The following is a 27,892-nucleotide window of genomic DNA, read 5'->3' as shown; positions in this document are numbered from 1 at the left end:
TTACTCTTGGTCAGCCTCTGTCAGCAGCCCCATTTTCTTCAGAATGTTCTCCTCCATGTTCATAAAATCACCATAGACCTTCTCCTCCTCACTCTCCTCTGGGACTTTAACCGACTTTTCAGGCTCCTGCAAACAACAAAAGTATAAATATATTAACTACAAACATTACATTGTGTTCAAAGTATAATATAGAGCCACAAAAATATATTTATATATATATATTGACACTTTATCTGTGTACAACTGAATATTAATAAGCAATATTTACATTTCAAAATAGGGATGCAACGACCCAGCTTTTTCAGTTCTGATACTGATTTCGATACTATAGCTTTAAGTATCTGCCGATGCCCGATATCAGCCAATACCCAGAGACTGAAAACAGCATTTATTTCCTTAAAACAAAAATAAAATGAGACAGAACTGATCCAAATGTGTTACTTTTTTTTTTTTTTATCTCTCAAGTAACTACAGAACAACTGTATAAATAAAAGTTCACAAACAAAACATTATGAGACTTTCTGGGCCAACTATGACCAGGAAACAGTCTTATTACATCAGTGTATCTGTCCAACCAGGATACTGACTGAAGCAATATTTGGTAGCTGATATCTGATCCATCAAATTTTTCAGGATCAGCTCTAATATTGGATACCAAATCAGCACATTCAAATGGAAAGTAGTACACAACTGAATGGGAAAACTTGAGGCCAGACAAACTAACAGGACTATCACTTATATATCTTTCTAAGACTGAGATCAAATGACATTTTGTGTGAATAAAACATGATCAGTTTGACTGAGCAGTGAGCGGTCGTCTGTATGATGTAATCTATTGTATTACAGAGAGACACCTGCTGTCAGAGCACGCTGTCAATCAAACCTATGTAATGGGAAATTGCAAAGTAAAACTGTCAGTCTCTGTTTGTGAGCTTATTCCCCAGGACAGCTTGAAAATGAAATGGTTTGACTTTTCCAAAGAACTGATCTTACCACCTTCGTCTTGGGCTCGTTCTCTCCCATGTGTTTTGCCCAGGTCTCTTCCTTTGTCATCAGACTCTTTCTACAGTTTTGTTCTAACTCAAAGTATTTCCGCACACTTACACTCTGTCAATACAGAATAGTTAAAGTTAGAGATTACAGTAGAGTTTCATTGGCCTCTGTACAATTCAAACTATGTTATCTGTGGTACAGCGTGTTACCTCGTTTTTTATTGGTACATAGAAAGCCCTTGGGATTTCAAAAACATGGATCATTCCCAGGTCGTCACACACTGCCAGGAAGTGCTGTTTGGCTATGGGGGAAAAAACAAAGAAAAACAGTTAATCAGTCTGAATATGACAAAGACTATGACTAATCATAGTCATAGTCATAGTCATAGTCCAAGTCATACAGTTTGGATGTACTCAGAAAGTTCCAAGCTATTTTTTTTTATTTATAGAAGTAATTTCAAAACTATTTAGAACAATTTCAAGACAGTCTCTATTCTATAAAATACAAATTTCTGTTGTAATTCAGTTTTTTTACTAGAAATTTGAAAAAGTACATGTTAGATAATAAAATGTGTTGATATGAATGAATGAATGAATGGTTTATTTTGGTAAATTTACAAAATCGGTAGAATCAAATCCACAATCAAATAAATAACCAAAAAAGGAATAGGCAGAAGCTAAGGCTTATATTTGCCTATCCTGATATCAGTCTAGTTGATTTGTATTGTTCTGTTTCACTGCATATAACTGATTTTTAAATTGGTATGAACTGTATTGTATTGGACATGGGGACATTCATTGTGTTTTACTGCTAATGTTAATGATGAAATGTTAGTCTAATAATGTAATTGGGATGAAATGTCCAGTGTCCACTCAGATCCAACAGTTTTTACACAAACCGGTACAGACAGGAGTGTAGCACCAAATTCGAGGCTTCAGTACAAACCATCTTATTGGGCCTGCACTGATGAATAATGCACATTACAGACTTTGTGAGGGGCCCCTACCTGTACTGGGCCCTGGGTAAACAGTACTCTTTACCCTTCCAATCCGACACCCCTGTGTACAGAAATTCGAAGTGTCCGCTTCCCAAACATGACTTCCTCGAGGAATTTAGTGACTTACATGATGCGTTCCATGGTTTGATGCATCTGATCTGGGCGTTGATGATGTGAGCCAGGATCTGTGTGGGCTCATTGGTTTTCTCCAGCAGATTCCACAGCTCGATGGCGCCGTCATCTCTTCCCACGAAGAAGACAGCTGGTCTGGACAGAGACCAGCACCCCACTGTGTAAAGCTGCTCTGAATAGGCCGACTGGAATATAGGCGTATCCTGGACACAAAAAATAACGATAATAATAACGCAAATACTGATAAAACACAAAACATACAAAAGGCAAAGGTTGTAATAGAATGTCCAATGCAAACAACTAAATTTCCTTACATAACATAACTGTTAAGCTCTCAACCTCTATAAACTGTATTCTCAAATGCATGTGATTTTTAGAGTTAAGCAATCCATATATAACTCTTCTGTTAATGCCCCTGTGCCTGTTTAAAATTTAGACTGTGAACTGAATCCAGATTTGAAAACAATTTGTGAGTCTAATTGCAAAATCCAGTTATAAGATTTTTTTTTTTCTTTTTGTCTTGTTGTGCAGCCCTTCCTTGGCAAATCCACACTGATCTCTGTTGTTTTTTATACACACTCACATCAGTCTGGTCCTTCTTGTCCTCTTTTGTGTCTCAAACCCGGGCAAACATGATCGTCCAATCAGATTTGTTGTTTTTCAATGACAAGTGTGACATGAAGGAGCTCATTGGTTGCCTATGATTTACAAATAAAATCAAATTTCTCTCAGCTCAGATTAACACAGTTTAGGCTTTGTTCATTAATTTTGAAAAATCTGGAAAGCTCCCTCTGATACATGTATTATTTTACTTTATTTTTGGACAGACCATGCCTGTCCCTGATTGGCTAATCCACCTGTCAATCACACCATTTTAAAACAGGGAGATTCACCGGCAATGAGACTCACATCTTCGTAAAGTATTGAAGAAGTGTGTGTTCTGAATCCCAGGTAAGTGCAGCCCCAATCTGATCATAATTTAAATGTCTCGATGATGTTTTTATATACAGTATATACAAAGTTACAGTACTAGTAGTAGATATATATATACTAGTTGTTAGTACTAGTAGCTAGTTATGAAACATGTTAAATGGCATGTATCCCCACCATGACTCCTTCCTTCCAGATGGCAAAGTTCCAGCCTCCTGTTGATAAAATAATATCCCTGAAGAATGGCGAGCGTTGTACCGTGTTTACCAACCAGTGATGAACGTTCAGGCAGTGAACAGGCTTGGCACCTGGGACGAGAGGAGACGTCACAACACTGATACACATCCTGTCATTTAGCAGCAATTACGTGATAAACATGGCAGAATAATTAACGTGTTTGTATTTTTCATCCAATAAACTCAGGTCATGACATCATTACCACCCATAGGAAATAAGGGAAGTCTTGCAATTGGGATGACAATAGCTCAGTTGGTAGAACGTTGTAATTTAATACATTCTTTATTCAAAACTGCCAAAAAATGACTAGGAAGAGTAGATAAAGTGATTCAAACACCATATTCAATTTCAATTCAATTCAATTTTTGTAAAGCCCAAAAGCACTATAGCAGTCACCTCTTAGAGCTGAATATGATAATTGATTTAACCAACAGAAAGTTAGAAAATCAACAACGAAATAGAAACAGAGAAGTAAAATGATCAACAAAAAACAAGAAAATGGAGAAGTGTCCCAGAACATACCGTGTCCTTAGACCCTCCTTCTCAGCAAGGAAAAACTTTTTTTTAAAACCCAGTGGGAAAAAGAGAAACCTTGAGAACCACAGTGAAGGAGAGATTCACTCCCATGGATAGTATATAAAACATAACTACTGCAGTTCATGACCTCCATGACCTCCCATTGACTTCCATATACACAGTTCAGTTGTGAAAAATGTGGATGTAGTGTTTAGTTCTACTTTAAAATCTAGAACAAGTTTGGAGTTATATTGAGGTTTTTTTTTGCACCAGACACGTCACAGCAACATCACATGACCACTCTGAGGCGCTAGTGAGCTGTCCAAACGATCAGGGATGAAAACAAACTAAACCTTGGTCTGAAAAATAATCTGATGATGATCCTCATTGGACTATGGTAGAGCGTTTGTCCACTGATCTGAAGGTTGGCGGCTCGACTCCACCTCCCACAGATGAACGCTTTCATGGTGTTGTTGGGCAAGACACTTAATGCGTTGTGTCCCCAGTGTCCGCGCACACTGGCGTATGAATGTGTGTGTGAATGGGTGAGTAGTTCCTTGATGTGAAGTGATTTGAGTGCCTTGAAGTTGCAAAAATACTGAATAAAAATGTGCCCATTTGCCAAGACTGATGTGACCAATTGGTATCAAGGTCACAAACTGCAGTAGTTATGGTCTATATACTTTGGCTTCAGGGGGAGAGCAGATTTGATTGAGGTAATTCTAGCTATAAGGTCAGCATGGTGCCCCACAGCAGGAGCGCAGTTGTGGTTCACTGATATCACTCGAACTTGTTATTTTGAAAGTACTGGGGTCATGAATAATACATTTCAGGCTGATTCGGATTGACTTTGGTACTGGCTCAAGGTTACGTGTCTTAGTAACTTACTCTGTGGTTGACCTGAGTCATCCTTTTCCATTTTCCAGTCAGTATAAACTATTTCTCCATCCTAGCAATGAGGAAAAACAAAATAGAACAAATGTTTATTAATCAGGTAATATATTTTGTGGTATTATTATCTGAAAGCCACAAAGTTCACCTCTGTTCCAATGTAAAGCTTCGTGTTGACGTCTTTAAGCGCAGTGAGTGATTTCGCTGAAGGTATTCTGAGCTCGCTGTAGTTTGGAATGACCTTCGAAGCCTCATCTCCATTTTCATCTGCTACAAAAGAGCATAAACAATGTAGGATTTTAACAATATAGCCATAATTTTGGTGTGAAACTTTAATTGGAAAATAATGGTAACACACATTTCTAGTTAGTATTAAAGTAAACCAAAAGATTGACGCAAATTAGATGCCTTAAACCATGTTATAATGCTGTTACCTCCTCAAAAACATACCTGGAGTTGTGTTTTGTTTCATTCACTCATTTGAGTCATCCTGCATTATTACACTGTCTACATCTCCAAAGCTCAAAATGCTCTGTTCCACCTTGTGATGTCATGAAGTGGTAGTTTTCAACAGCTACACTTTACTTTTTACTAGGTAGAGGTCGGAAATTCCAGGGCTGAAATCATCCAAATGATTCTAGTGAAGGTGTGTGGAGTTTAAAAACACAGTGGAGCACTTCCTGTATTAGCAGATGACATCACAAGGTGGAACAGAGTGTTTTCTATTTGAGAGAAGAATTTAAGACGCTGCAGTTAAAATAGTAGTTAAAATACATCTTTGGTCTTCATCACATAAAACTGCACAAAAAACTCAACATAGCCGCTTCTCAAACAAAATAACTTATTGGAGAGTTTAATGATTTACATGATGCTGATCTTGGCCTGAGACGCTCCCGTTAAAACAGTTGTTCCATAACTGTTTTGCATTGGTTTGTCTAATTGTAACTCTGCCTGCTTCTCAAGACTGGACTTCTTCCTAAACCCATCCCAGACTTTTATTGGAAAAACTAACTGCTGAAAGAAGAGGTGGGGGTTTGATCAAATCATTAATATTATGAATGTTGCTTCTCAAAATGCTACGTTTTCACAAATACAAATCAAACAAGCTTGTGTGGTAATCTTTCAAAAAGGTATAAAGTCACAGTACTTCACCTTTGAGGGTAATTTGACAGCTTTTCACACGTGTCTAAAACAAACTTCAACTAATACCGGTACATGTGGTGTATTTTAGCCTATTTCTGTTTCTGCTGTTAAGGTGAAGAATACAAATAAACACTTTCAATTGTAAAAATTGATAATGTGAGGATGGAGGAGAAGAAGCCTTTCCCACACAAAAGGCTCACAGTCTGACTCTGATAGGGGCAGTGTTGTTCCACCTCTTATCAGCAGGCTGCTCCCATTCAAGTCTCTGTGAAGTCTGTGAAATGAGCTCACAAAGGGCAGCTCACACATCCTCAAACTTTCCTTGTTAAGATGGATGTAAAGATAGACAACCATACAGATAACATGGGCTCATATGCATTCACTTCAGCAGTTATCAATGACTGGAATGGTGGACCAAAATATTAAAGCCCCTGTGCCTGTTTTATCACATATTTTTGAGCAAAATGTCTTTCCCCAGTACAGACCTGATGGTGTGATAGTGACTGCAGGCACTAATCTGAACTTTATTTGACCACAATCTGATTGTAAATAACTGATTAACTGATAACTGTCCTGGTTTAGTCCTGGTTTAGTCTCCTGCTGGTCCAAGAGTCAGGTCTAAACATGTTGAATCAGTGTTTGAGTTTTGTGCAGCTAAAACCTGGAAGGGTCTTCCTGAAGATGTGAGACAGGCCTCTACTTTGATGATTATTTGTGATTATTTATGTTTTGATGTGTTATATTGTGATTTTAATGTCTTTCTTATTCTGTAAAGCACTTTGAATTACTTTGTGTACGACTTGTGTTGTACAAATAAATTTGACTTGCTATTTGAGATACATGTAGATCAAGTATCAATATCGTATAAGTCGCTCTTGGAGGGCAGAATACGTCCACTGCGTGGTGTCTGCGTCTAATTATACACAATTTTATTGTCCCATAATCAGGAAGTGCATGTTAGCATGCTAATTGTTGTTAACAGTACTCTCAACTCATCACAGTGAATAATTTGGATGCACGGGATGCATAAGTTGAGCGAGGAATAATTTTGAACCATTGCAAACTGTTTAATATGGTCCAGTTCTGTTTTTCACATTTTGAAGATGGTAAAAATCAGGTACAGTGCCTTTAACCACGATAAAGATAATTGGAATAAAATAACTTCAAAATGCAAGTTTAGAGCAGCTACTACAAATCTGAGATTTTGCGATGATTAAAAAAACACCAGTACCCATAAACTTCTGTTTCTGTTACTAGGGGGATGAAGGGTCATAAAAAAAGATAATAATAATAATAAATACAATATAAAACAAAATGCAATCAAATAAAAAAATCAATAAAATAATAACATTAAAATAAAATAATAATAATAATAATACGTAATAATAATAATAATAATAAGTATTATTATTATTATTATTATTATTATTATTATTATACAATGGCACTACAAAATGTCCACATGCTAAAAAAAGCATAGTCATTTCCTCACTCATCAGGACCCACCCATTACACAGCCGAACCATATTAAATCACATGGGGACTTGATTAAACCATAATAACAGTGTGCCTATGGGCTACTGAAAAAAAAAAACAAGCCACGGATTTATTGCTGTAGTTAGCGAGAGTATTAATTCTACAGCCCCCAGTGGCCAAAGCTATGATTACACAGACCGCCCTTTCACTGCACAAAGACAGGCTTCTTCTTGCCCAGTCAGGACACACGCTGCCGTCGTCTGAAGCACAGGGAGAAGGAGCAGCATATTGCAAAGAGCTGACAGTGAGTGAGCCTAATGCGCCGCGACTATGAGGGCCTTGTTTTGGATGTATCACTTAATATAGGCCTATGAAACTGGAGGAGAGATCAGGAAGACACAGGGGAGTATGTGGGTATAGTATAAAGACACCGGGGGCAAGTCCTAATGAAATGAAAAGTCCTCGTATAGAACCACATCTTAATCTCAACAAAAAATAAATATATAAAATAAAAATAAATACATAAAAATAAAATATTAAATAAAATAATAATAAAAATAAAAACAAAATAAAATAAATTAAAATAGAATAGAATATCTTTATTGTCTATGGAGGTAGAAATTCATCTTTGGCTCACCACATAAAACAGCACAAGGACAACATGAATGAAAGTAGCAGAAAATCATATTTCTGTTACATTATATGTAGACATTGGTGGGATAAACAATACAAAAATTTGGATACTACACATTAAAACTGACAAAACAACACATTAAAATATATTCAACTTGATAGGCTGTTTTAATCCTTGTTTAAGTTAAGACTTTTTTTATATATTACAATAATGTTTTTCTGATGGATATGCTATTGCTTTGCCTGGAATCTTTAAAAGTATGACATTATTATTATTTTTTTTTAAATCTCCATGGAGACATGTAGGTGGCACCACAAAGTCAAGATCTGTGGAGAGGCGAATCAGATTACAATAAGAATGCATGTTTTCAAGGTATATTTGAGCAATAACAACACTTTTAGTTGAATGAATGCAAGATACAAGTTTAATGTCACACTGAGAAACATTTCAGGCAAAGCTATATCATCTCCATTTTGTAATAGCTACATTTTTGGTATTATGCAACGACATATTTGGTCATGATTTAGATTTTGTAATATAGTGTTCCCATAAACTCTTCATTGACTCACTGAGGCTTGGAGGATCTGAGAGATAACGAGATGATAACGAGAGTTAACATCAGGTCAGAACTCCTCACCTGTGTGCTTCCCTTTCTTACTGTTACAGGTGTAGTCTTCAAAGCTCAACTTCAAAGGTGCGTAGTCTCCAGTGGCTTCGATCTTTGGCAGAGACACCTGACACATGACAGAGCAGAGGAAGAGCCGCTATCAAGTCTAAAGGCTGAGCAGCTTTTATTAAAAATCTAATTAAGTAACAAGCATCGTTGTGTTTTGGTTTGATATCACAGGCTGTAATCAGGAGGAATTACCCGGAACAGTGGAGTCCATGTCCGGTCCAGGTGTTTGAAAGTTTCAGGGGCGCTGTAGGGGGACGTCTGATCCACTTTCTGCTTTTTGGCGGTCACAGGTTGAGTTAGCAAGGTCGCTACTCTGATGTCCCAGAATAACACATAACTGGACAGGTAGAATATGAAGAAAATGTTTAAGAATGATAAACACGATACTTATTTAAGAAGTACTATGTAACTTGTCTAGTGGAGAGTCCACTACCCGCTTGTCTCCATGGAGATGTTATTGCTTTGCCTGGAGTGTTCCATGACATGGCATTAAACGTATCTACATAAAATAAGAAGATGCCGCTTCTAGGCCAAGCTCTAGGCCAAGCTACAGATCAGATCTCTGGAGAGTGAGGCTGCTCACAGTATGCATGTTTTTCAAGGCATTTTTGAGGAATAAAAACACCAGTACAATCAATATATAGAGGAGACAGCAGATAGCAGACCCAACAAAGTTACATAGTGAATGTTTAAGTGTTAGGTTTGTACCATTGACTGCATATATAAATGGACATAAGTAGCTAATGCGTTAAAAAAAAAGTGAGCATGTACGTAGTTCCAGCTCCATCGACTTTGGCTCCAATTCACTTTCTATTAAAAACTGTTGCCCCTCTGCTTCTGTCAGGCTCGTCATTTTGGTCTAACGTTTTTGTATTAACCCGTCCGTAAATCAAGATATGAACAGTAATAACAGACAAATCAGGCGCCTTCTTTTCTTGAGCTTCATTTGACTGGAGCATTCATTTGACTGAACGCTGTGGGTGACATCACACTCACTTAGTCCAATTCTTTATACAGTCAGTGGTTTGTACAGAGCGTACCTGTCAGGGGAACAAGTGACGATTTGAACTGACATGTTATACTTGTTCTCCATGGGAACTCCTGCTTTGGTCACCTAAAGAGACAGGATCAAAGAGGGAATAAACTTCTACTTAGCAATACTTAAAACAGTGTTATAGTGTTTATGTTTTAGTAAAGCACAGTATTGTATTTGGAGCTTTTTCTTTTTTATCCAAATTCACATTCTGAAAATGTTTAGCATAAGGAACAACCGGAGTGGCCTGTTAATAACTCCCCAAATGAGTTCTCTCTACATTGAATTAGCCTGACTTCCTCCTACCTGGGAAACTCTGCTGGATTGTGTACATTTGATATCTAAAAATCTAACATTGACATTATCAAAAGTATGTGGGCTGGATGAGATTAGGAAAAGAATAGTTGACTTGTGCTTTGTTCCATCAGTAAATAAATTGCAGTAAGTAAAATCAGCTCTATTACACTGGCTCAGGTCACAGAGTAGCAGGTGGTGGAAGGTAATGAAGTAAAAGTAGTAACGTACTGTACTTCAGTAGATTTTTTTTAGGTATCTGAACCCAATTTAAGTAAATTTTAAATTGGATACTTTTTAATTTTACTTCACTTTTTTGAGTATCTGTACTTTCTACTCCACTACATTTATGAACAGGACTGAAAAGTAAAAAGTAATTTTCATATGATTTGAGGGGTTATTTTTACCATGTTTGTAGGAACATCCTGACTAAAGTTTTCGAGTTCAAGCTTCGGCTTTGAGTAAATAAAAATAAATACACAAACTTTGTAAGAAAATTAAGACATTGATTTGCATTGTTACTGACTACTTAAGATACCTTTGTGTCTGTATTTTTACTTAAGTAAGAAAAGTGGAGTACTAAGACATGATTTGTATTGTTACTGTGACCAATATCTGTATATTTACACTTTAACAAATGAACAACACTTGTCTGAAATACTTTTACTTTTTACCCTTAAAGTACATTTTTAAAAAGGTGCTTAAATACTTTTATTTTTACATGAGTAACTTTTTACCTCTGTATCTGCACTTTTACTTAAGTAAGAAAGTTGACTACTTGCTCCACCCCTGGCAGTAGCTCTCTCTGTTCCCTCAGCTCATATTCACCTCAAATGTTTGTGGGACCCAGTGGACGTCGGTGATTGGGGCTTTGTATCTGTTCTCTAAAGCAGACACAGCAGAGTGCCGCACGACGGGCGTCTCATTCTCTTTGGTGTCAAACAGGTCCTAGAGGGAGACACACACACAGAGACATACACACACAGAGATACACACACACAGAGGGGGACATCCGCACACACACAAAGGGAGACACACACAGAGGGAGACACACACACACAAACATAAACATAAACATACAGAGGGAGACACACACACAGAGGGAGACACATACACACACACATAGAGGGAGACATACACACAGGGGGAGACACACAGATACACACAGAGGGAGACACATGCACACAGAGGAAATTTGAATTGTGACAGGTCTAAATTCCAATCAAGTGCAATATAAAGCCTCTTTTTAACTTTGTGCATGCTCTTATTTGTATTTGTATTTATTCAGTGTGTTTATGTTGCACTTTTTTACCGTATCAAGTTCCTAGTTTGTGAACTGTGTTCACAGACTATGGCAATAAAAGTCTTCTGATTCTGATTCTGATTCTGATTCTCTATAGACATCCTTATCATGTCAAATATATGTATTCAGCATCAATAATCCTATTTCATTAGGTCAATTTGCATATAAAAAGTTGAATCTGTACCAAATGTGTCCTTCTGTTAAGTCTCTTTTGTTCAAAACACCCAAATTGGCAAATGCAAGAAATACAAAACATATCTGGTGTAAAATCAATGCAGACAGATATAGATATAGTTGAAGCATTGCTTTAGCTTTATGACCCCTTGGACTCATGTGAACACGGCTCAGATCTGCTCAGAAACAGTGTAATTGGTGGTTTCACTGATAAGCAGCAGGTGCTAGGCGAGCGTGGCTTTCTCAGCTCCATGCATCAATGTAAAAAGCTTTTAGCCGATAGCATTGGCTGATGTTTACAGTGCAAACACAAAGCTGAACTGATTTCCATGTGTGCTATGGAGGGCTTGTGTAACAGCTGGACCGTGTGAGCCCACGCTGTTGACTCTGGAGAATGAAGAGCAAACAAGGGTGAAGAGAATAGAGGGAGGTCCGAGGGGTGGGAGAGGAAGAGGACGAGAGGAAGAAGTATAGAAGTATAGAGCAGAGTGGGAGCGGGACAGCTGCTCCACTGTAGAGCCCATAAAACACACAAAGCAAATGAGGGCTGCATGATAGAGGCATATGTGGCCGTTTCAATTAGGCGGCTCAGTGGAGGGCGTCACGGAGGGTCAGGCTGTGGACAGGGGTAATATAACACAAAACACTGCTGCTCTGGAGATCACCACTAAAAAGTTTTTAATGTTTTGGATTTAGAACAAAGTACTTGCTCTGAAGTTGTTAATAGCATCTACTTAAATACTTTTACTTAAGTAGTTTTTCTTATGTGATACTTTTACTTGAGTAACTTTTTTCCTCTGTATCTGTACTTTTACTTGAGTAACAAAGTTGAAAACTAAGCCATTGATTTGTATTGTTACCAAATACATCTCATTTTAATCAGTATCACTACATTTACAAACTTTAATTAACTTTTTAGTCTTAAAGTACATTTTTAAATTGGTACTTAAATACTTTTACTTTAGCAACTTTTTACTTCTGTATCTGTAGTTTTATTTAAGTAACAAAGTTGAGTACTGAGACATTGCTTCGTATTGTTACTGTGACCAAAATATGTCTCATTTTAATCAATATGACTACAATATGCCTTTAACAAATGAACAACACTTGTGTAAAATATTTTTACTTTTTGCTCTTAAAGTACATTTTTAAATAGGTACTTAAACACTTTTACTTTTACTTGAGTACTTTTACTTATCACTGTATCTGTACTCTGTTTTGGCTTTATAACGAAGTGCATTTGTACTTGGCCTTGTTTTGAACTTGTAAATATCATATATAAAATCATGGTATAAAATTGTGGTATTTAGGCCTGTCACAATAATTACAATATCGACTGATCATTTAACACATGAGAGATGGAACAGTTATTTTTGGGTGTCAGTTTTTATCATGGGTTGTTTTTCTTTGTGCTAGTGGAGACATTTTTCTTAATTTTCCTGAGGGTTTGAGCAGTAAAGGGTTGAATAAATAATGTCTATGACTCATTAAGTGTTTTATTGATATAATGCAGCTCATGGTCATTAAAAAATACTGTATATACAGATTCGTTTTTTGGGGATATTTCTGATTTAGGGTAATTGTGTCTATGGCATAATGGCATTGAATATTATCGTTTATCGTAAAGATTTTCTTCAAGAAAACATTGTACTTCGAAATGTGTTATCATGACCGGCCTAGTGGTATTTGCACGGTAAGTTGGGCTCATGATGTGGGTCAGATTTATTTGGGTTTGGAGGTAAATTTGTAATATTAAAATGAAATATCTAATTTAGACACATGTTGTTGTAACTGTGTAATGTGTGTAATGACTGTGTTTATGTTTGTTTATCAAATATGGGACAGCACACGTTAATTAGCGTGTGTTAGTACAGCAGGGAAATGTGCCAGAGTTAACCCCATTGGCAAGTTGATGGCAAGACAGAAAACAGGACATAGGAACAAAACATTCAGTCCATATCATAGACTGTATAAAGAAGTGGACTAAGTGAGTGAGACGTCACCCTCAGTGTTCGGCTCCAGTCAAATGAAGCTCATTGAGGCTAAAGCAGTTATAGCAGCTAATTTGGAGCCGAATTCCATATTTGGAACTAAAGAGCCAGTCCAGAGTGAAGCTGTTGAAGGTAACGCCCCTTCCCACCTGCACCGCTGGTTCAGCTGGGAGCGGGCGCTTAGCAACACTGTCAATCAAACCTGTTGCTAACACTAGCAGGAGTAACCTTGTGGAAAGAAGGTGCCTGATTTGTCTATTATTAATGTTCATATCTTGATTTATGGAGAAAATAGCTAAATAAACCCCAGAATCATGTAGAGCGGGTTAATATGAACATTTTAAGACCAAAATGAGGAGTCTGACAGCAGCAGTTACAGAGAGAGGGGACACAGTTTTTCAATGTAAAGTGAATTGGAGCCAGAGTCGATGGAGCTGGAAGCGTGCCCATGATCACTTCCTATTTGGAATGTTGCGGCTAGCAGGTTAGCTATGTCCATTCATATATACAGTCTATGGTCCATACACATGACAGAGACATTAATGATCAATGAGATACAAAATACTAACACACACAGAACACAGATTAAAGACAACAGACGAAAATCACAAGACAGACATTCAGATGTTAAAACGTATATAGATTAGTCCATGTTATGCTCTCATGATTGTGAAGTGAATTCTGGTGCCTGCTTGACTGCTCTCTTGCGTAACTCTTCAATAAACCCAATATTTTTTATTTTGAATCGACCAGTGTGCTGTCCTTTTTGTTATTATATCTGTAATCTGTTGTCTTTAGCCTGTTCCGCTAACGGGCCTCAACATCTTGGTTTCATATGTGCAGTGTATTCTGTATAAGACCTTTTACGGATTTAGATTTGACAGTTTATTACAGCTCGTGGATAGTTAGAGCAGCATTAGGGTCTCATATTCACATTTAATGACAGAGCAGACAGGCAAAACGAACCCAGTCAACATGTGATCATCTCTAAATATGCCTGTGTTTTTTGAATGAACCACAGTGACATCACCAGCTGCTGCCAAAGGACTTCAGGAGTAACTGAGAACACATGTACACTTCAAAATGACACAATATACTACACTTTTGTGTCCAGATACTTCTACTTACAAAAGCTTTAGTGTTGACGGACCCTTTTCGCCCACCAGGCTGTATTCCTAGTAAGTGAGTGACGTATGCAGAGATGTCCCATAAAACTAACTGAAAGGAAAGCAAAGAGTTCAGAGAAATAAGGACTTCACCATGACATAACGGTGTAATGTAATAGCAGTAGTAAACTAGGCCTGTCACGATAATCACTATATCGACTTAACAACAATATACAGGGTGTCACAAAGTTTTTAAAATGTAATTACAAAAGCAATTGATAAGAGATATTAATTAGACTTGTTCTATTGTACTCAGTGGTTATAAACTTTTTTAATTGCATTGCATTTCTGTATGTCAGGCTTCCTGTTGATTAAAGAGGCATCTTTTTGAATGAACCCCTTAGAAATGTCTCCTCAAAAGAAAACATATTGTGTATCATGGGTTCTGTGGGGCTGTGTTGAAGATATTGTGTATGGAACAAAGATACGGGACTTTACTGAACTAAAGCAAAAGATACAGATGTGATTGAACCATTGATGAGGCTCTGCTACAGCAAACACGGCAAGAAGTCTCGTCTTGATGTGCGTTGTACTACTAATGGAGCCCATAGAGGTGGATTAAATGAGGTCAAACACTTTGGAAACCACTGTGTACAACAGTCTGATTAATATATCTGATCTACTGCCTTTGTAATACATTTTTAAATGTAGAGAGACTTTATGGACACTATTTAGGGGTGCAATTTTTTTGTGAGTACAATTTCTTCATAAAAATGGGGAGATTTGGGCTGTTTTTATTGTAATTCAATTTCCATTTGAGCTGGAAAGGGTTGAATGTGTGACTTTTATGGCTAATCCTTGCTTCATTCTGTATTTATTGTTGCAGCACAGGCCTGATTCTGTCCATTTAAAAATGGTTCACTGGAAATGTCTTACATTATTGTTTTCGTGTTGTAGTAAACTAGAAGTTAAAACTATGGAGAAAAAAAATGCTGTTTTAAAATGACATTTGATTTCAAAACGTGTATTTCATTTCAATAGTTAAAAACTGTTTAATTTGATAAGTGATAACTTTTATTTTTAAATTTCATTGTACTTTTCATTGAACGAGGGGCATGTTAATTTAAAAACGTTATACACAAGGAGCATATTGATTATTTTTGTGTGTAAAAAGGCAAAAAACTAAAAACTGCTTGATGCAACCAAACTGAGAACTGTAATTAAAGTTGTCCAAAAACTCTAACGAACGTGAGCCTGGTGCAAAAATGCTTATCCAGTTGCTTAAAGTACTTTCAATATTATTGTTTATGGCAGTATAACTCTGTGCCAATATATAGTGCTTAAAATTGTGTTATCGTGACAGGCCTATACTAAACTAAGACTCCAATCATACGTAGAAAAGAAAAGTATAAGTTGGATCATTACCTGGCCATTAACGCAGCCACCGGCTATAATGTTGGGATCAGATGGGGAAAATTCAAAGACTAAAATGTCATCAGGAGACTCCAGTAGCAACTGTGAAACAAAACACAAACCAAAAAGTCAAACTATATATGATTTTTATACATATGATTTGTAAAGAATATAAAGTATAAAGGTCACAGCTACAGCTACTGAACTGAAAGTCAAAGATTTGTTCCTGTTTTTTTCATTAAAGGTCCTATATTATACTAAATTGACTCTTGTGATGCTGTTATCTCCTCAAAAACAGACCTGGAGTTGTGTTTTGTTTCATTCACACATGTTGGGAGATGTAGACAGACTAATAATAAAGGGTCACTCAAAGCTGAAAATGCTCTGTTCTGCTTTGTGATGTAATGAAGTGGTAGTTTTCAAATTAACAGCTCCTTTTACCTTTTCCAGAGCTGAAATCATCATCATCCAAATGTTTCTACTGAAGGTGTATGCAGTGTAAAAACGCAGTGAAGCACTTCCTGTATTACCACATGAGGCATGACATCACAAGGTGGAACAGAGTGTTTTCTGTTTGAGAGAACGCAGCCTAAATATGCAGGGTTATAACATAGATCAGAAAATAGAGTAATATGAGCCCTTTAACATTAACCTGTGTCATATACATATACATGTTCAAATCAAATGTAATGAGGTTTTATTCACAAAATACATACCATAATCTCAAAAATGTTTATCTTTACGTTTGTTCATTTTGTTCATCTTTATCAAATAACCGGTTGCCAGATCCTACTACTAAAAAACAGTTTGTAATATATCTAAAAAGGCTTCCTGTCATATGATGCGCTGAAAGTAAATGATAGCTCATGTCATCCCAGGTCACCATTTTGAATCCAGTGAGCCGCAGCTGTTACCTTTAGGATTTATTGTATTGCTACTAAACTTTCCCTGGCGTGCTCTGGGTAGTGTTTTATTTTGTCAGACGACTCCAGCAGACAGCAGTGAAACCAAAGCGTGACTAATAAGCCATGCGTCATGCACAACTCACGTTACTGCGGCGACATTAGGCAGATCAGTTTTATTGATTAAGTGTCTGGGTCAAATCAATTCAGTGTCTCAGATTCTCCTTGAGCAAACAGTGCTATCGAATGACAACGCACAAAAGTGAAGATGGCAGATAATTAGCTTTAATAATTATAGTTATAGTATAGTATTATGGGAGTATTCTTGCTTTTCCCACACAAAATTCAAAACCCGTTGTTCCTGAGTTACTTTTGAGGTCATCTGCATGTATAATATTGAAAACAGGAAGTTGGTCAGATATCTTTCCTGGTATTTCATGTTTTTATAGTCCCAGCACACTTTTATCTTTGTATTGCATTCATTTTATTATTTTAACTTTATTGTTTTAACATCTGCAACCCAACTTCAAATGCAAATCAACTCTACCAAAGGATACCTAAAAAGTGACTGTCCATAACTTTTACAACACTGGCTTTTGACCTTTACCAGACGAGTTCATTCACTTGTGTTAGAATGAAGGATGATCTGATACTGGTATCGGCTATCAGCACCGATACTGAAGATATCGGTTCAGTCTAAGGCTGGGTATCATTAAGATTTAGTCGATACAATACACACCTCGATACATAGACCACGATACAATGCATATCTCAATACAGTACTTTTTCGATTTGATTCAGTATGATATGATATATTTCAAATCAATTCGATACGATTCAGTGAAAAATATAGTCTTTTGCAAACCTTAATAACCAGCCCCATTTTTGCAAAAAATAAACATTAATGGTGCATTTATCTTCCGTTTATATCAATATCCCACAATACTCGAAACAGTATCATTAAATTAAACAATATGATATATTGGTATTTCAATATTTTTGCACAACCCCAGTTCAGTCGATATCCTGGTTGGACACATTGATCAATAATTCTGTTTACTGGTTGTATTTGGCCCAGAAAGTCTCATAATGTTTGAATTTTTATTTATACAAAACTGTTCTCTCATTAGTTCACAGCTACATAACACATTCGGATCAGTTTTATTTTAGTTTTTGTTAAATACCCTGCGCTTCCCTTGTGTCTATTTATCCATGTGCCTTCGTTTCATATACAAAAATGCTGGCGGTGATCCTGTCTCCTGAGCGGTGGGCCATTTCAACCCTCTGGGTTAACGATACGCTCTCCCGCACCACTAATCCATGGTCTCCACCTGTCTGTGCCACATACCTGCCCGTTGGCGCAGCTGGATCATCGTGAACAGCTCGTCTTTGCTTGTTTGTGTTTGCATGTCTCTGCATTAACGTTAACCCTGTTTGTCATTTGTAATTGAGACACTAGTGGTCGCTAGTGGCCAACTCTATTGTAACTACTTAAGGGGCTCAGATTTGTCAAATGTAACTTGTATTGCCTTACATTTACTTCATAATTAAACAGCTACTTATTATGTATGTCTATGTAATCCCGCAGTCAACCAGGTATGATCCATAGTAAAAGAAAAATTTTAAATGAGAAGCGAAACGTCTTCACTCCTACAGCTTTTTGTCCAGTTGATTTAAAAAATTTTTTTTACTATACTTATGTTTACCATCTGGTGTTACTTCCTTTAATCCATAGTGTATAAGGTATGTTTGTAAGTGTATGTGGTGCATCTCTACTTGAATCACCTTCGTACCTGAGGTGTACAAGGATCGGCAAAGCTGTAGAACAGGATGTGGGACGGTGTTACTGATTTTCGGGGCTCCTTCTCAGTACTTTCTATTGTAGAGACAGCTACAACACCTAAAATAAAACACAATAAAATAACATCATATCTGCAGAACACTAAAACAAAAACCTTAGCATCTATGCCACAGTTTGCAGTTTACCGTAGATAGCTGGGTGCCAGTTTATGCAGCTGATCTTCTTGTCTTTAATGTGCTTGTGGTCAGTAAACGTCTGATACAGCATTAATCCCTCCGTAGCCTTCACAGACCAGTCGCTCTCATCGTTGTCTCCTGCCTGATCCTTCCAGTCGTCTCTGAACACATTCATAATGGTTTCCTGCTGAAGCGCGTGCATGACCCTGTAAACACATAACACATTTACTAGCACAAAAATTTGTTTCTATAAAGCTAATTATAGTATTTATACCAGCTTTACCTCGGAGTCACTAAATCCAAAAAGTTGTTCATGTTTTCTGACTGGATGAGCTGTTCAGTTTCCTCACTTGGTAAGTGCTCAGGCTCGTACTGTGTGCACATGTTTTTCTGATGCTTCCTTTAGAAATAAACAGGAGTAAATAGGTTTGTTATAAATAAAGACTGACCTATGTATACATTTAGGACATTATAAATCCATCATTTAATAGAAGCCAGCAGGGGTGAGTTTTCGTCCACTAATCCGAAGGCTGGTGGTTCGAATCTCGCTCTCAACGTAAACATCGAAGGTAAATCCACTGACCCACAGGTTGGTGGTGCAATTCCAGCTCCCACAGATGACTACTGTAGTTATGTCCTTGGGCAAGACACTTTAGCCATCGCACCCCCAGTGTCTGCGTACACTGGTGTATGAATGGGTGTGAATGGGTGAATGGTTCCTTGTTGTAAAGTTCAGTGCCTTAAAGGTGAAAAACACTATATAAAAAATATTTTTACTATTTAAATACATTTATTAAACTATGTAAATTTGAGATCAAATAACAAATACATGGAATATACAAATATGTGTCTATGTGTTTCTTATAGTGTTAAAGGCACACTATGGAACTTTTCAACAATGTAAGCATATCTATTTCACGTATCTTTTTTTTTTTTTTTATTACAGATACTGTGAAAACTGTGAGTGGGTGCATCACTCCACAGAGCTGATCTATAATTTGGCCTGTTGGCTGTCTCCATGGAGATAAGTGAGTATAATGCTATATTGAGGACCACTTCAGACACAACAACAATATCTCCATGAAGATCAGTAGCTGGTGCTCCCTTCACCAGAAAAGTTACATAGTGCATCTTTAAAGAGCCCATATTAAGCTCTTTTCTGAGCCATGTTCTAATGTTGTTTTCTCGTCACAAACAGACTGTAGTTGTGTTTTGTGCCGAGTTCTTCTCTCAAATGAAAACACTCTGTTCCACCTTGTGATGTCATCATGTGATACTACAGGAAGTGCTCCACTGTGTTTTTAAACTCCATACATCTTCACTAGAATTATTTGGATGATTTCAGCTCTGGAAATGCCAATCTCTACTGAACAATGTAAAAGGAGCTGTTAACTTGAAAACTACCACATCATGACATCACAAGGTGGAACAGAGCATTCTGAACAACACCTCCAATTATGTTTTTGAGGACATTCTGAACTAACATGTCTAAAAGCTCACAAGAGTCAATGTTGCATAATATAGGCAAACAACATGATTGCACTATTCCACCATTTTGAAATCGATTGTTGTACTGATGTAACCTCTAACACTGTAGTTTATCAATACAGTGTACTGCAGTGTTCCAGCAGGCTACTGTGGAAAACAATGCCTCAGACACATTTAAATGTAATAATGCTACAAATTTAAAGGTCCTATATCAGGCAAAACTGACTCAAGTGAGTTTTTCGCAATGTTATAACACTGTTACCTCTTCAAAAACATGCCTGGAGTTGTGTTTTGTTTCATTTACACATATATTTGAGTAACACTTTATTATTAGTCTGTCTACATCTCTAAAGCTCAAAATGCTCTGTTCCACCTTGTGATGTCATAAAGAGGTAGTTTTCAAGTTAACAGCTCCTTTTTACTTTTGTTTAGTACAGATAGGATCATTTCAGCTCTGGAATTGCCAAATGATTCCAGTGTAGGTGTGCTGAGTTTAAAAACACAGTGGAGCACTTTCTGTATTACCACTTAATGACATCACAAGGTGGAAAAGAGTGTTTTCAGTTTGAGAGAAGAACTCAGCCTAAATATGCAGGGTTTATGTGTGAATGTGTGAATGAAACAAAACACAACTCCAGGTCTGTTTGTGATGAGGAAACATTATAACATAGCTCAGAAAAGCAACATGGGCTTTTTAATTCTCTCGTTTATATCCATATGTTGTTGTAGCCCCAGGAGACACATTAGCGGTGTTTAGCTTGTACATTCTAATCTGGCTGTTTACCACAGTGTCTGCGTGCTGCTGCTGTGGAGCTGGGGCACTGCCTGCATCCCCATGTCCCTCTGGATCTGTTTGATGCTGAATCTGCTGTCCGGGTATGAAGCACACTCCAGGTGGCCATCTTTAACATCTGCAGTGCTGCGGTCAGAGAAACACAACGCTGCACCAAACTTACGTCGCACTCGGGAGAACTTGAACCGAACCTGGCAACAAAGGAAGGAGATGGGAGTAACAAAAGGCATGTGCAATGGTTTAAAGACGCACTATGGTACTTTTAAGGTGAGGGACTCTGAGCTTTAAGCCATGTTATAATGTTGTTTCTTCATCAAAAATATACCTGGAGTTGTGTTTTGTTTCATTCACACATGTTTGAGTAACACTTTAATATTATTCTATATTAATTCTATATAAATCTCCAAAACTCAAAAAGCTCTGTTCCACCTTGTGATGTCATGAAGTGGTAGTTTTCAAGTTAACAGCTTTTACGCAGTAAAGTTTGGCAGTTTCAGGACTGAAATTACACAAATGACTCTAGTGAAGGTGTGTGTAGTTTAAAAACTCAGTGGAGCACTTCCTTTATTACCACATGACATCACAAAGTGGAACAGATTGTTTTCTGTTTAAGAGAAGAACTCAGCCTAAATATGCAAAGTTTGTGTGTTAAACATGTGTGAATGAAACAAAACACAACTCCAGGTCTGTTTGTGACGAGGAAACAACATTAGAACACAGATCAGAGAATAGAGTAATATGGGCCCTTTAAGATACTCTTAAGGCCATGCCAAGCAATAACATCTCCGTGGAAACAAGCCAAAAACTTACATAGTGTACTTTTAATAGCAAATGTAAATAAATGTATGAATAGTAAACTGGAGTACCTTCTCTCTTGCATCTTTGACAGCTTCTTCTTCTATCTCTAACTCACTGCCAAGAGAGACCCAGGGTTTAGGTTCTGGGGTTTTAGGGATTTCAATAACAGACTCCACTGGTGTAGGAGGCTTTGGAGGCTGAACAGGACAAAAACAAAGGCATGATTCATTTCACATGGTTTATCTTTTTTCAGGACTCAGTTTGTTGAAAACATGAATGAAAATAAACTTGCACAAAATAAACATAAACGCCACAGCAAAGCAAAAGCTCACGTTGAGTAATCTGTCCTTGGCTTCGGGTGTGAGAACCAGATAGAAGCCCTGACCGTAGGTGAAGTCTCTGTCGTACACCAGCAGCAGCTCATCTTCTGGGTAGTCCTGGTAAAAGAGAGACGAAACATGACCAGGTAAAGGTTTGGACACACTTTTTCTGACGTGGCACAGCATTTCAGGAGACTTCATCTAGAAGCTCATTGAGAAAAGACCAAGGGTTTTCAGCGCTGTCGACAAAGCAAACGCAGGATACTTTTTTCATTTAATGTATAACTTCATATATCTTGCTTCATATATTTGATGTCTTCTGTGTGTACCTAAACATGTAAATAAAATAAAATAAATGTAGAAAGAGGTAAAAATAAATAAATAAATAACATGTCCAAACAAGTTCAAACTTTTGAGTGGTCGTGCATGTTAGAAGTTTATATGTTGAATCAAATATTTTGGGCTTGTTCCAGAAAATACTTCCTTTAAGTGGACAGTAATTTGTTTAGTGTGTTATAATGGGTTTTACATCCTTTTCCTGGTGCATCCTGTTTACCACTTATGACAAAGTGAATTCATTCACTACGTCATTACATTAATGTTCATTCAGCCCAGGTTGTTGCATGTGAATATTATGGCTTCAGGACAGAGGAAAAGGCTCGATATACAACATTTATTCAACACAAAATATTGGCAGTGTCTTAATATTCTCGTGTGGTCTTATTCTCTTCCTGATATAGATCAAGACAAACAAAACTATTCAAATACGCACGATCTGATCAGCATTTTCCTGTTTTTGTGAGTCTCTGGAATCATTTTCTAACAGAGATTGTCACCTGCTAATTTTCAAATGTTTGCAGATCGGACAAAGAAGAGGCTGAAATCTAAACAAGTTTGTGCACACCAGGGATGAACGTGATTTGAGTGATCAGAAGGAAATAAGACGTTTGTGTGTATGTGTGTGTGAGATTGAGTATATATGTGAGTGTGTGTGTGAGAGTGCGTGAGTGTGTGCGTGTGTGTGAGAGTGTGTGCATGCGTGCGTGCCTGTGTGTGTGTGAGACTCTGCGTGTGTGTACGTGTGTGAGAGTGTGTGTGTATTAGCGTGTTTGTTGTATTGTGATTTTAATGTCTTTCCTATTCTATAAAGCACTTTGAATTACTTTGTGTACCAATTGTGCTGTACAAATAAACTTGCCTTGCCTTGGCTAGACTTCTGTTTCGATTTCGCTGCTGTTCCCACATTGAACCCAAAGTGTCAGTCTGTGCAGTGACGTCACAGTATCCTGAGGCCACTGTCTGACCGGCGCCCCTCCTCACCTGCACGCTCTTTTTCACGGGGCTGAAGTCGGACACGGCCGCTCTGTTCCTGATGTCTCGTAGGATGTCGTCCTTTAGCAGCACCTTGTAGGGACTGTCTCCTGTCACATCCTCATCGCCCACACAGCCAAACAGCTCCTGGGTCACGGAGGTCAGGACCAGTGGGAAAATGTCATCGGGGTGCTCTTAGTGAGGAAGAGGAGAGTTACAGAAATACAAATGTTAGTATTGTTGTGTTTCTACATTTTGAACGGGATTACTTAATTCTAGGGCTGTAGTCGAGTAAAGAAATTCTTGCTAATTCTGAAGACGTGTGCTGCCGATCGATTCGTCTACTAAAAAGGGGGCGTGGCAAAATCTCTCAACACTATAGTGTATCTCCGTGTATCTGACCCAAACTGTGCTCGCAAGACTACACCTGCAGGGGGAGCTCATGCAAAAACTGCTATTTAAACTGGAAATAGTAATAGGAAACAGTGTATTTATATGTAAAAACTAAGCAGATTAAACTCATAATTTACTTCCAAATCTTCATTTTAGGCATAAAGTATTCCATCTTTTTCTGTTCCAATACCAATCTTGATACTTAATATATAAATATCTGCTGATACCTGATACCTGATATCAACCGATACTAGGGAAGATACTGTTTATATAATTTATGTCCTTTAAACACAAACAGCGTACGGTAAAAATGATCCAAATGTGTGTTATAGACCAAAATGGGATATCGACAGAACCGATTTCTTGGAAGCCAATATCCAATCCACCAAAATTTTCATTTCCAGTGCCAGTGTCAAATCGGTGCATCCCTACTTCAGCTCACTCACTTCTCCTTCTGCTGTTGTCCCATATAAATCCTTATCATCTAAATAAAATCATTACTCATCATTACAAATTTTGGATGACAAGCAAAAAAAAAAAAAAAAAAAACTCAAGAGGACCGGGCTTTTGTTGTAGCTGGTCTCAGACTCTGGAACAACATTTTAAAATCTTTGTTGAAAACACATTTGTTTGTTTTGGGTTTTAACACGAGCTGAGCTGACTCTTGTATTGTATTTGTATTGTTCTATGTTTTATAAGGTTGCACTTTATGTCGCATTTGTGCAGCATTTTGGGCAGCTGTGGTTGTTTTTAAATGCACTTTATAAATAAATTTTACTTGACTTGACTAAGACTCCATCAACTGATTAATCGACTAAACGACTAAAAGCCTACAGTCCTACTTTGTTTGCATAATTTAAGACCATAGCAGACAAGTGCAATGCATTCAGTACTAGGAAAAAATACAAGTGTTCAAATATGTTATACCAAGCTGCTTTAAATAAATAAAAAAAATCAGCTTCATGAATCTAAAAATAGGTGTGGTTCTATATTAATTCTAACATGGTATAGATTTGACTTGAACTATATGACAGGTAAGCAATGCATTATGGGGGAAAATGACATAAAAGCAAAATGAGTTTAACTTGTTTAACTTTGACTTGAACAACTGGGTAAATTTTATGAATATTACAAATGTGTACTGTGTAAAATGATTTGACAAAAGTGTAAAATGAGGGTAAAGAGTGGGGAGAGACATTCACAATAACACATTTTGAAGTATGATATATCACTAAAGAAAACATAGACTATAAACGATAATATTGAAACTCATTTATACCACAAACACATTAACCCCAAAGTAGAGCTATCCCCAAAAAACTATTCTAAATGTACAATATGGTTAAAAAAAACACAAGCTGCACTAAATAAACAGCAGAATGAGACACTTTAGTTGATTGTTTATATCTAGAAAGAGCCAATAAAGTTATTTATTAAACCTTCCACAGCTCAAAATCGTATCACAGAACAGGAAAAATATCAAAAAGTTCCCCACTAGTGCAAAAAACGATTTCCAACAATAAGCCGATATAGTTACTACTGAGACGGCACAGAGCTCAGCATATGTGTTGCAGCCTAGACCATCACTATAGTAATAATAATTTAACAAACTGAGTAGGCACAGACTCAATTTTTACATCCAAAACACCCAAAAGCAGCAACAACTTCCAAACGCCATGCCTTACTTGAAGCTAAACACATTCAATTCACTGTTTTTGCTTGCGTTATAGCACACGAGACATGATTATGCCCCCGCGGTCTGCTCATCAAACGCACTGCCCCTCTGATCTCTCTCAAAGCCCCTCCCTGTCGTCTGGACCACCCCACCACCGCAGTATCACTAGATGAAACGCTCTCCCAAAGTACACACTGTCCAAAAATGTGCGGAAGTGCCTCTGCTATAGTCTGATATGCAAAAACACAAATCAAAGATGCTCATTACTCAACACATTTCTGCCATCCAACCCACAACCGCACAAGAAATCAGTCTCTGCACTCCGTAGTGTAAGTTCTTTCATGAATACTGTGTAGTAAACATTAGCTTGTGCATAATGAGTGATTGTGGTGCAGCTCTTCAAAGCCTCTTCACCGGGTTGCAAAGGGGACACTGGGTAGACTCAAGTACGGCTTAAGTAACCACTTCCAAATGGGTGTGTCGGCCTCACCCGCTCACGCCACTTAGGCCTGATGCCAGTTCATTGTAGTGGAAACTCACACCCCTCATTTCATCCGGGCTATGTGTCAACTGAACACGGACTCGCGTTCACGGGAAGGATTTGCTTGAGAGACAAACAGTGATGTGAAATGTCCCATAACCCTCAAGAATGTAATTAGAAGAGAGGCTGTTGAAAGGTATTTTTATTCTGGATGTTTTCCGGTCGAGAAAGGCATTAAAGTTTGACATTTTGACAGTGAGTTTGTGGCATGTAACTACTTTGAAGCATTTTTTTAATATAAATTCAAAATAATAGCTAATTTTGAGCAGTTTGTGATTTCCAATGACTTGATGGTATAAAATTTGGTTAAAAATAAATAAATAAAAAAATAGGTGTTTCTGTACCAATTCTAAAATAATATACATTTGACTTGAAAAATATGGCAAATAAGCAATGCATTATGGGAGAAAATGAAATAAACGCAAAGTGTGCTTAAATATGTTGGCTTTATATAAAAAAAATTGGCCACACAAATCTAAAAATATGTATGTTTCTGTACTAAGTCAAACATGGTATAGCTTTGACTTGAACAATATGGCAGGTAAGTAATGCATTATGGGGGAATATGAAATAAAAGTCAAGTAAGTTTAAATATATTGGCTTTACATGCAAAAATGGGCCACACAAATCCAAAAATAAGTGTGCTTCTGTACTAAGTCTAATAAGATACAGGTTTGACTTGAAGAATTAAGTGAATTTTACAAATATTACCAATGTGTAATGTGCAAAAGTATTGAAAAAGTGTGAAATGAGGTAAAGAGTGGGGAAAGTCACTCTTGGTTCACTTTTATTAGTACAACATTTCAGTTCCTTCTTCAGGTTCGGTTCCTTCTTCAGGTATATGGTCAGAGGTCAGAGGGACCAAAACATTGTACAAAAAAAAAAAAAGAACCAAGAGTGAGACCCTTCGCCCAGGTGTGCAGACTGTACACAGACACAAGTAAAAAACACAAACTGAAATACACAGCATATCATGTATAACAGAAATACTGCAGAAAGAGTTAAATGAAACAAAATGCAAAAAACAAATAAGGGGATTTTTTCCAATGGTTTAACAAAATGTCTGAATATCGTTATCGGGATATACAAAAAAAAAAACAAAAAAAAAAACCATCACGATATTTATTTTGTCAATATCATCCACACATTAATGGACATTTTTTTCCTGATATTTGCGTACACACAGGCCCGGGTGCAGACAAACATTAGATTCAAAGGGGTGCAACGAAAATAAATACTGTTACATTAGGTGTTGGTATTTGACACGCCTAAAATGGGGCTGCAAACACTTTTAAATGAGAATGCAATGAACCCTTTTGCGCAACTGTAGATCCAGGCCTGCATGCAAAGATCCTTATTTTGCAGTTATCTTAAATCCTTGTAATCTAAAGAACTTGTCTAAGAATAGTTGACGAGTAAGCCTTAACAACAGAAATTCTGTGCAGGAACTATTTTCTTTCTCACTGTAACGTCACACAGTTTTGTGTCACTAACCCTGACATTACAAAGTAGAGTGACGCCTGAATGACATTAGTTGTGTGTTTACCATAGACTGTGCTGTTTACCTACCAGGTTTCTCAACTGCCTCTGGGACCTTAGTTTTCACTTTCTTTCCTAAATGCAAAAGCCATTAGCCGTTAGCTTACCTCACTACACTCACAGAATGATATTAGCTGAGTGCTTTTATCATCATCACTGACCTTTCCCTTTCACCTTTCTACCTGCGTTACCCTTGGGTTTCTTGGGAGACATGCT

The 27,892-nt window shown here is 37.3% G+C and overlaps 1 protein-coding gene across 1 annotated transcript; it reads right to left on the bottom strand.

The window, feature by feature from the left end:
• Positions 1-27,889, bottom strand: dnai3 (dynein axonemal intermediate chain 3). The gene is made up of 22 exons (XM_033965192.1): positions 27,838-27,889; positions 27,707-27,751; positions 23,538-23,722; positions 22,230-22,334; positions 21,966-22,094; positions 21,091-21,290; positions 19,102-19,218; positions 18,828-19,024; positions 18,635-18,741; positions 15,952-16,041; positions 14,549-14,638; positions 10,781-10,900; positions 9,666-9,739; positions 8,818-8,962; positions 8,587-8,683; positions 4,845-4,966; positions 4,694-4,754; positions 3,230-3,360; positions 2,118-2,325; positions 1,203-1,294; positions 994-1,107; positions 1-126 (listed from the first exon to the last, which is right to left on the bottom strand). Exons 1-22 carry the CDS (start codon positions 27,887-27,889, stop codon positions 1-3), a joined length of 2,607 nt encoding a protein of 868 aa, XP_033821083.1.
• Between the last annotated feature and the right edge of the window lie 3 nt (positions 27,890-27,892).

This window comes from Periophthalmus magnuspinnatus, chromosome 4 (assembly GCF_009829125.3).
Source record: "Periophthalmus magnuspinnatus isolate fPerMag1 chromosome 4, fPerMag1.2.pri, whole genome shotgun sequence".
NCBI lineage: Eukaryota > Metazoa > Chordata > Actinopteri > Gobiiformes > Gobiidae > Periophthalmus > Periophthalmus magnuspinnatus.
Note: the sequence above shows the minus strand (reverse complement) of the source record. Positions and strands in the feature narration are given on the sequence as shown.

What these genes read in the sequence shown, in the direction of transcription:
- dnai3 (XM_033965192.1), bottom strand. Translation starts at nt 27,889, where the DNA reads ATGTCTCCCAAGAAACCCAAGGGTAACGCAGGTAGAAAGGTGAAAGGG. An exon ending in CCGTCAACACTAAAGCTTTT is followed by an intron (nt 10,901 to 14,548) that starts GTAAGTAGAAGT and finishes GTCTCCCTCTAG; the next exon opens with GACCTGTTTGACACCAAAGA. An exon ending in ATGTACCAATAAAAAACGAG is followed by an intron (nt 1,108 to 1,202) that starts GTAACACGCTGT and finishes CTGTATTGACAG; the next exon opens with AGTGTAAGTGTGCGGAAATA.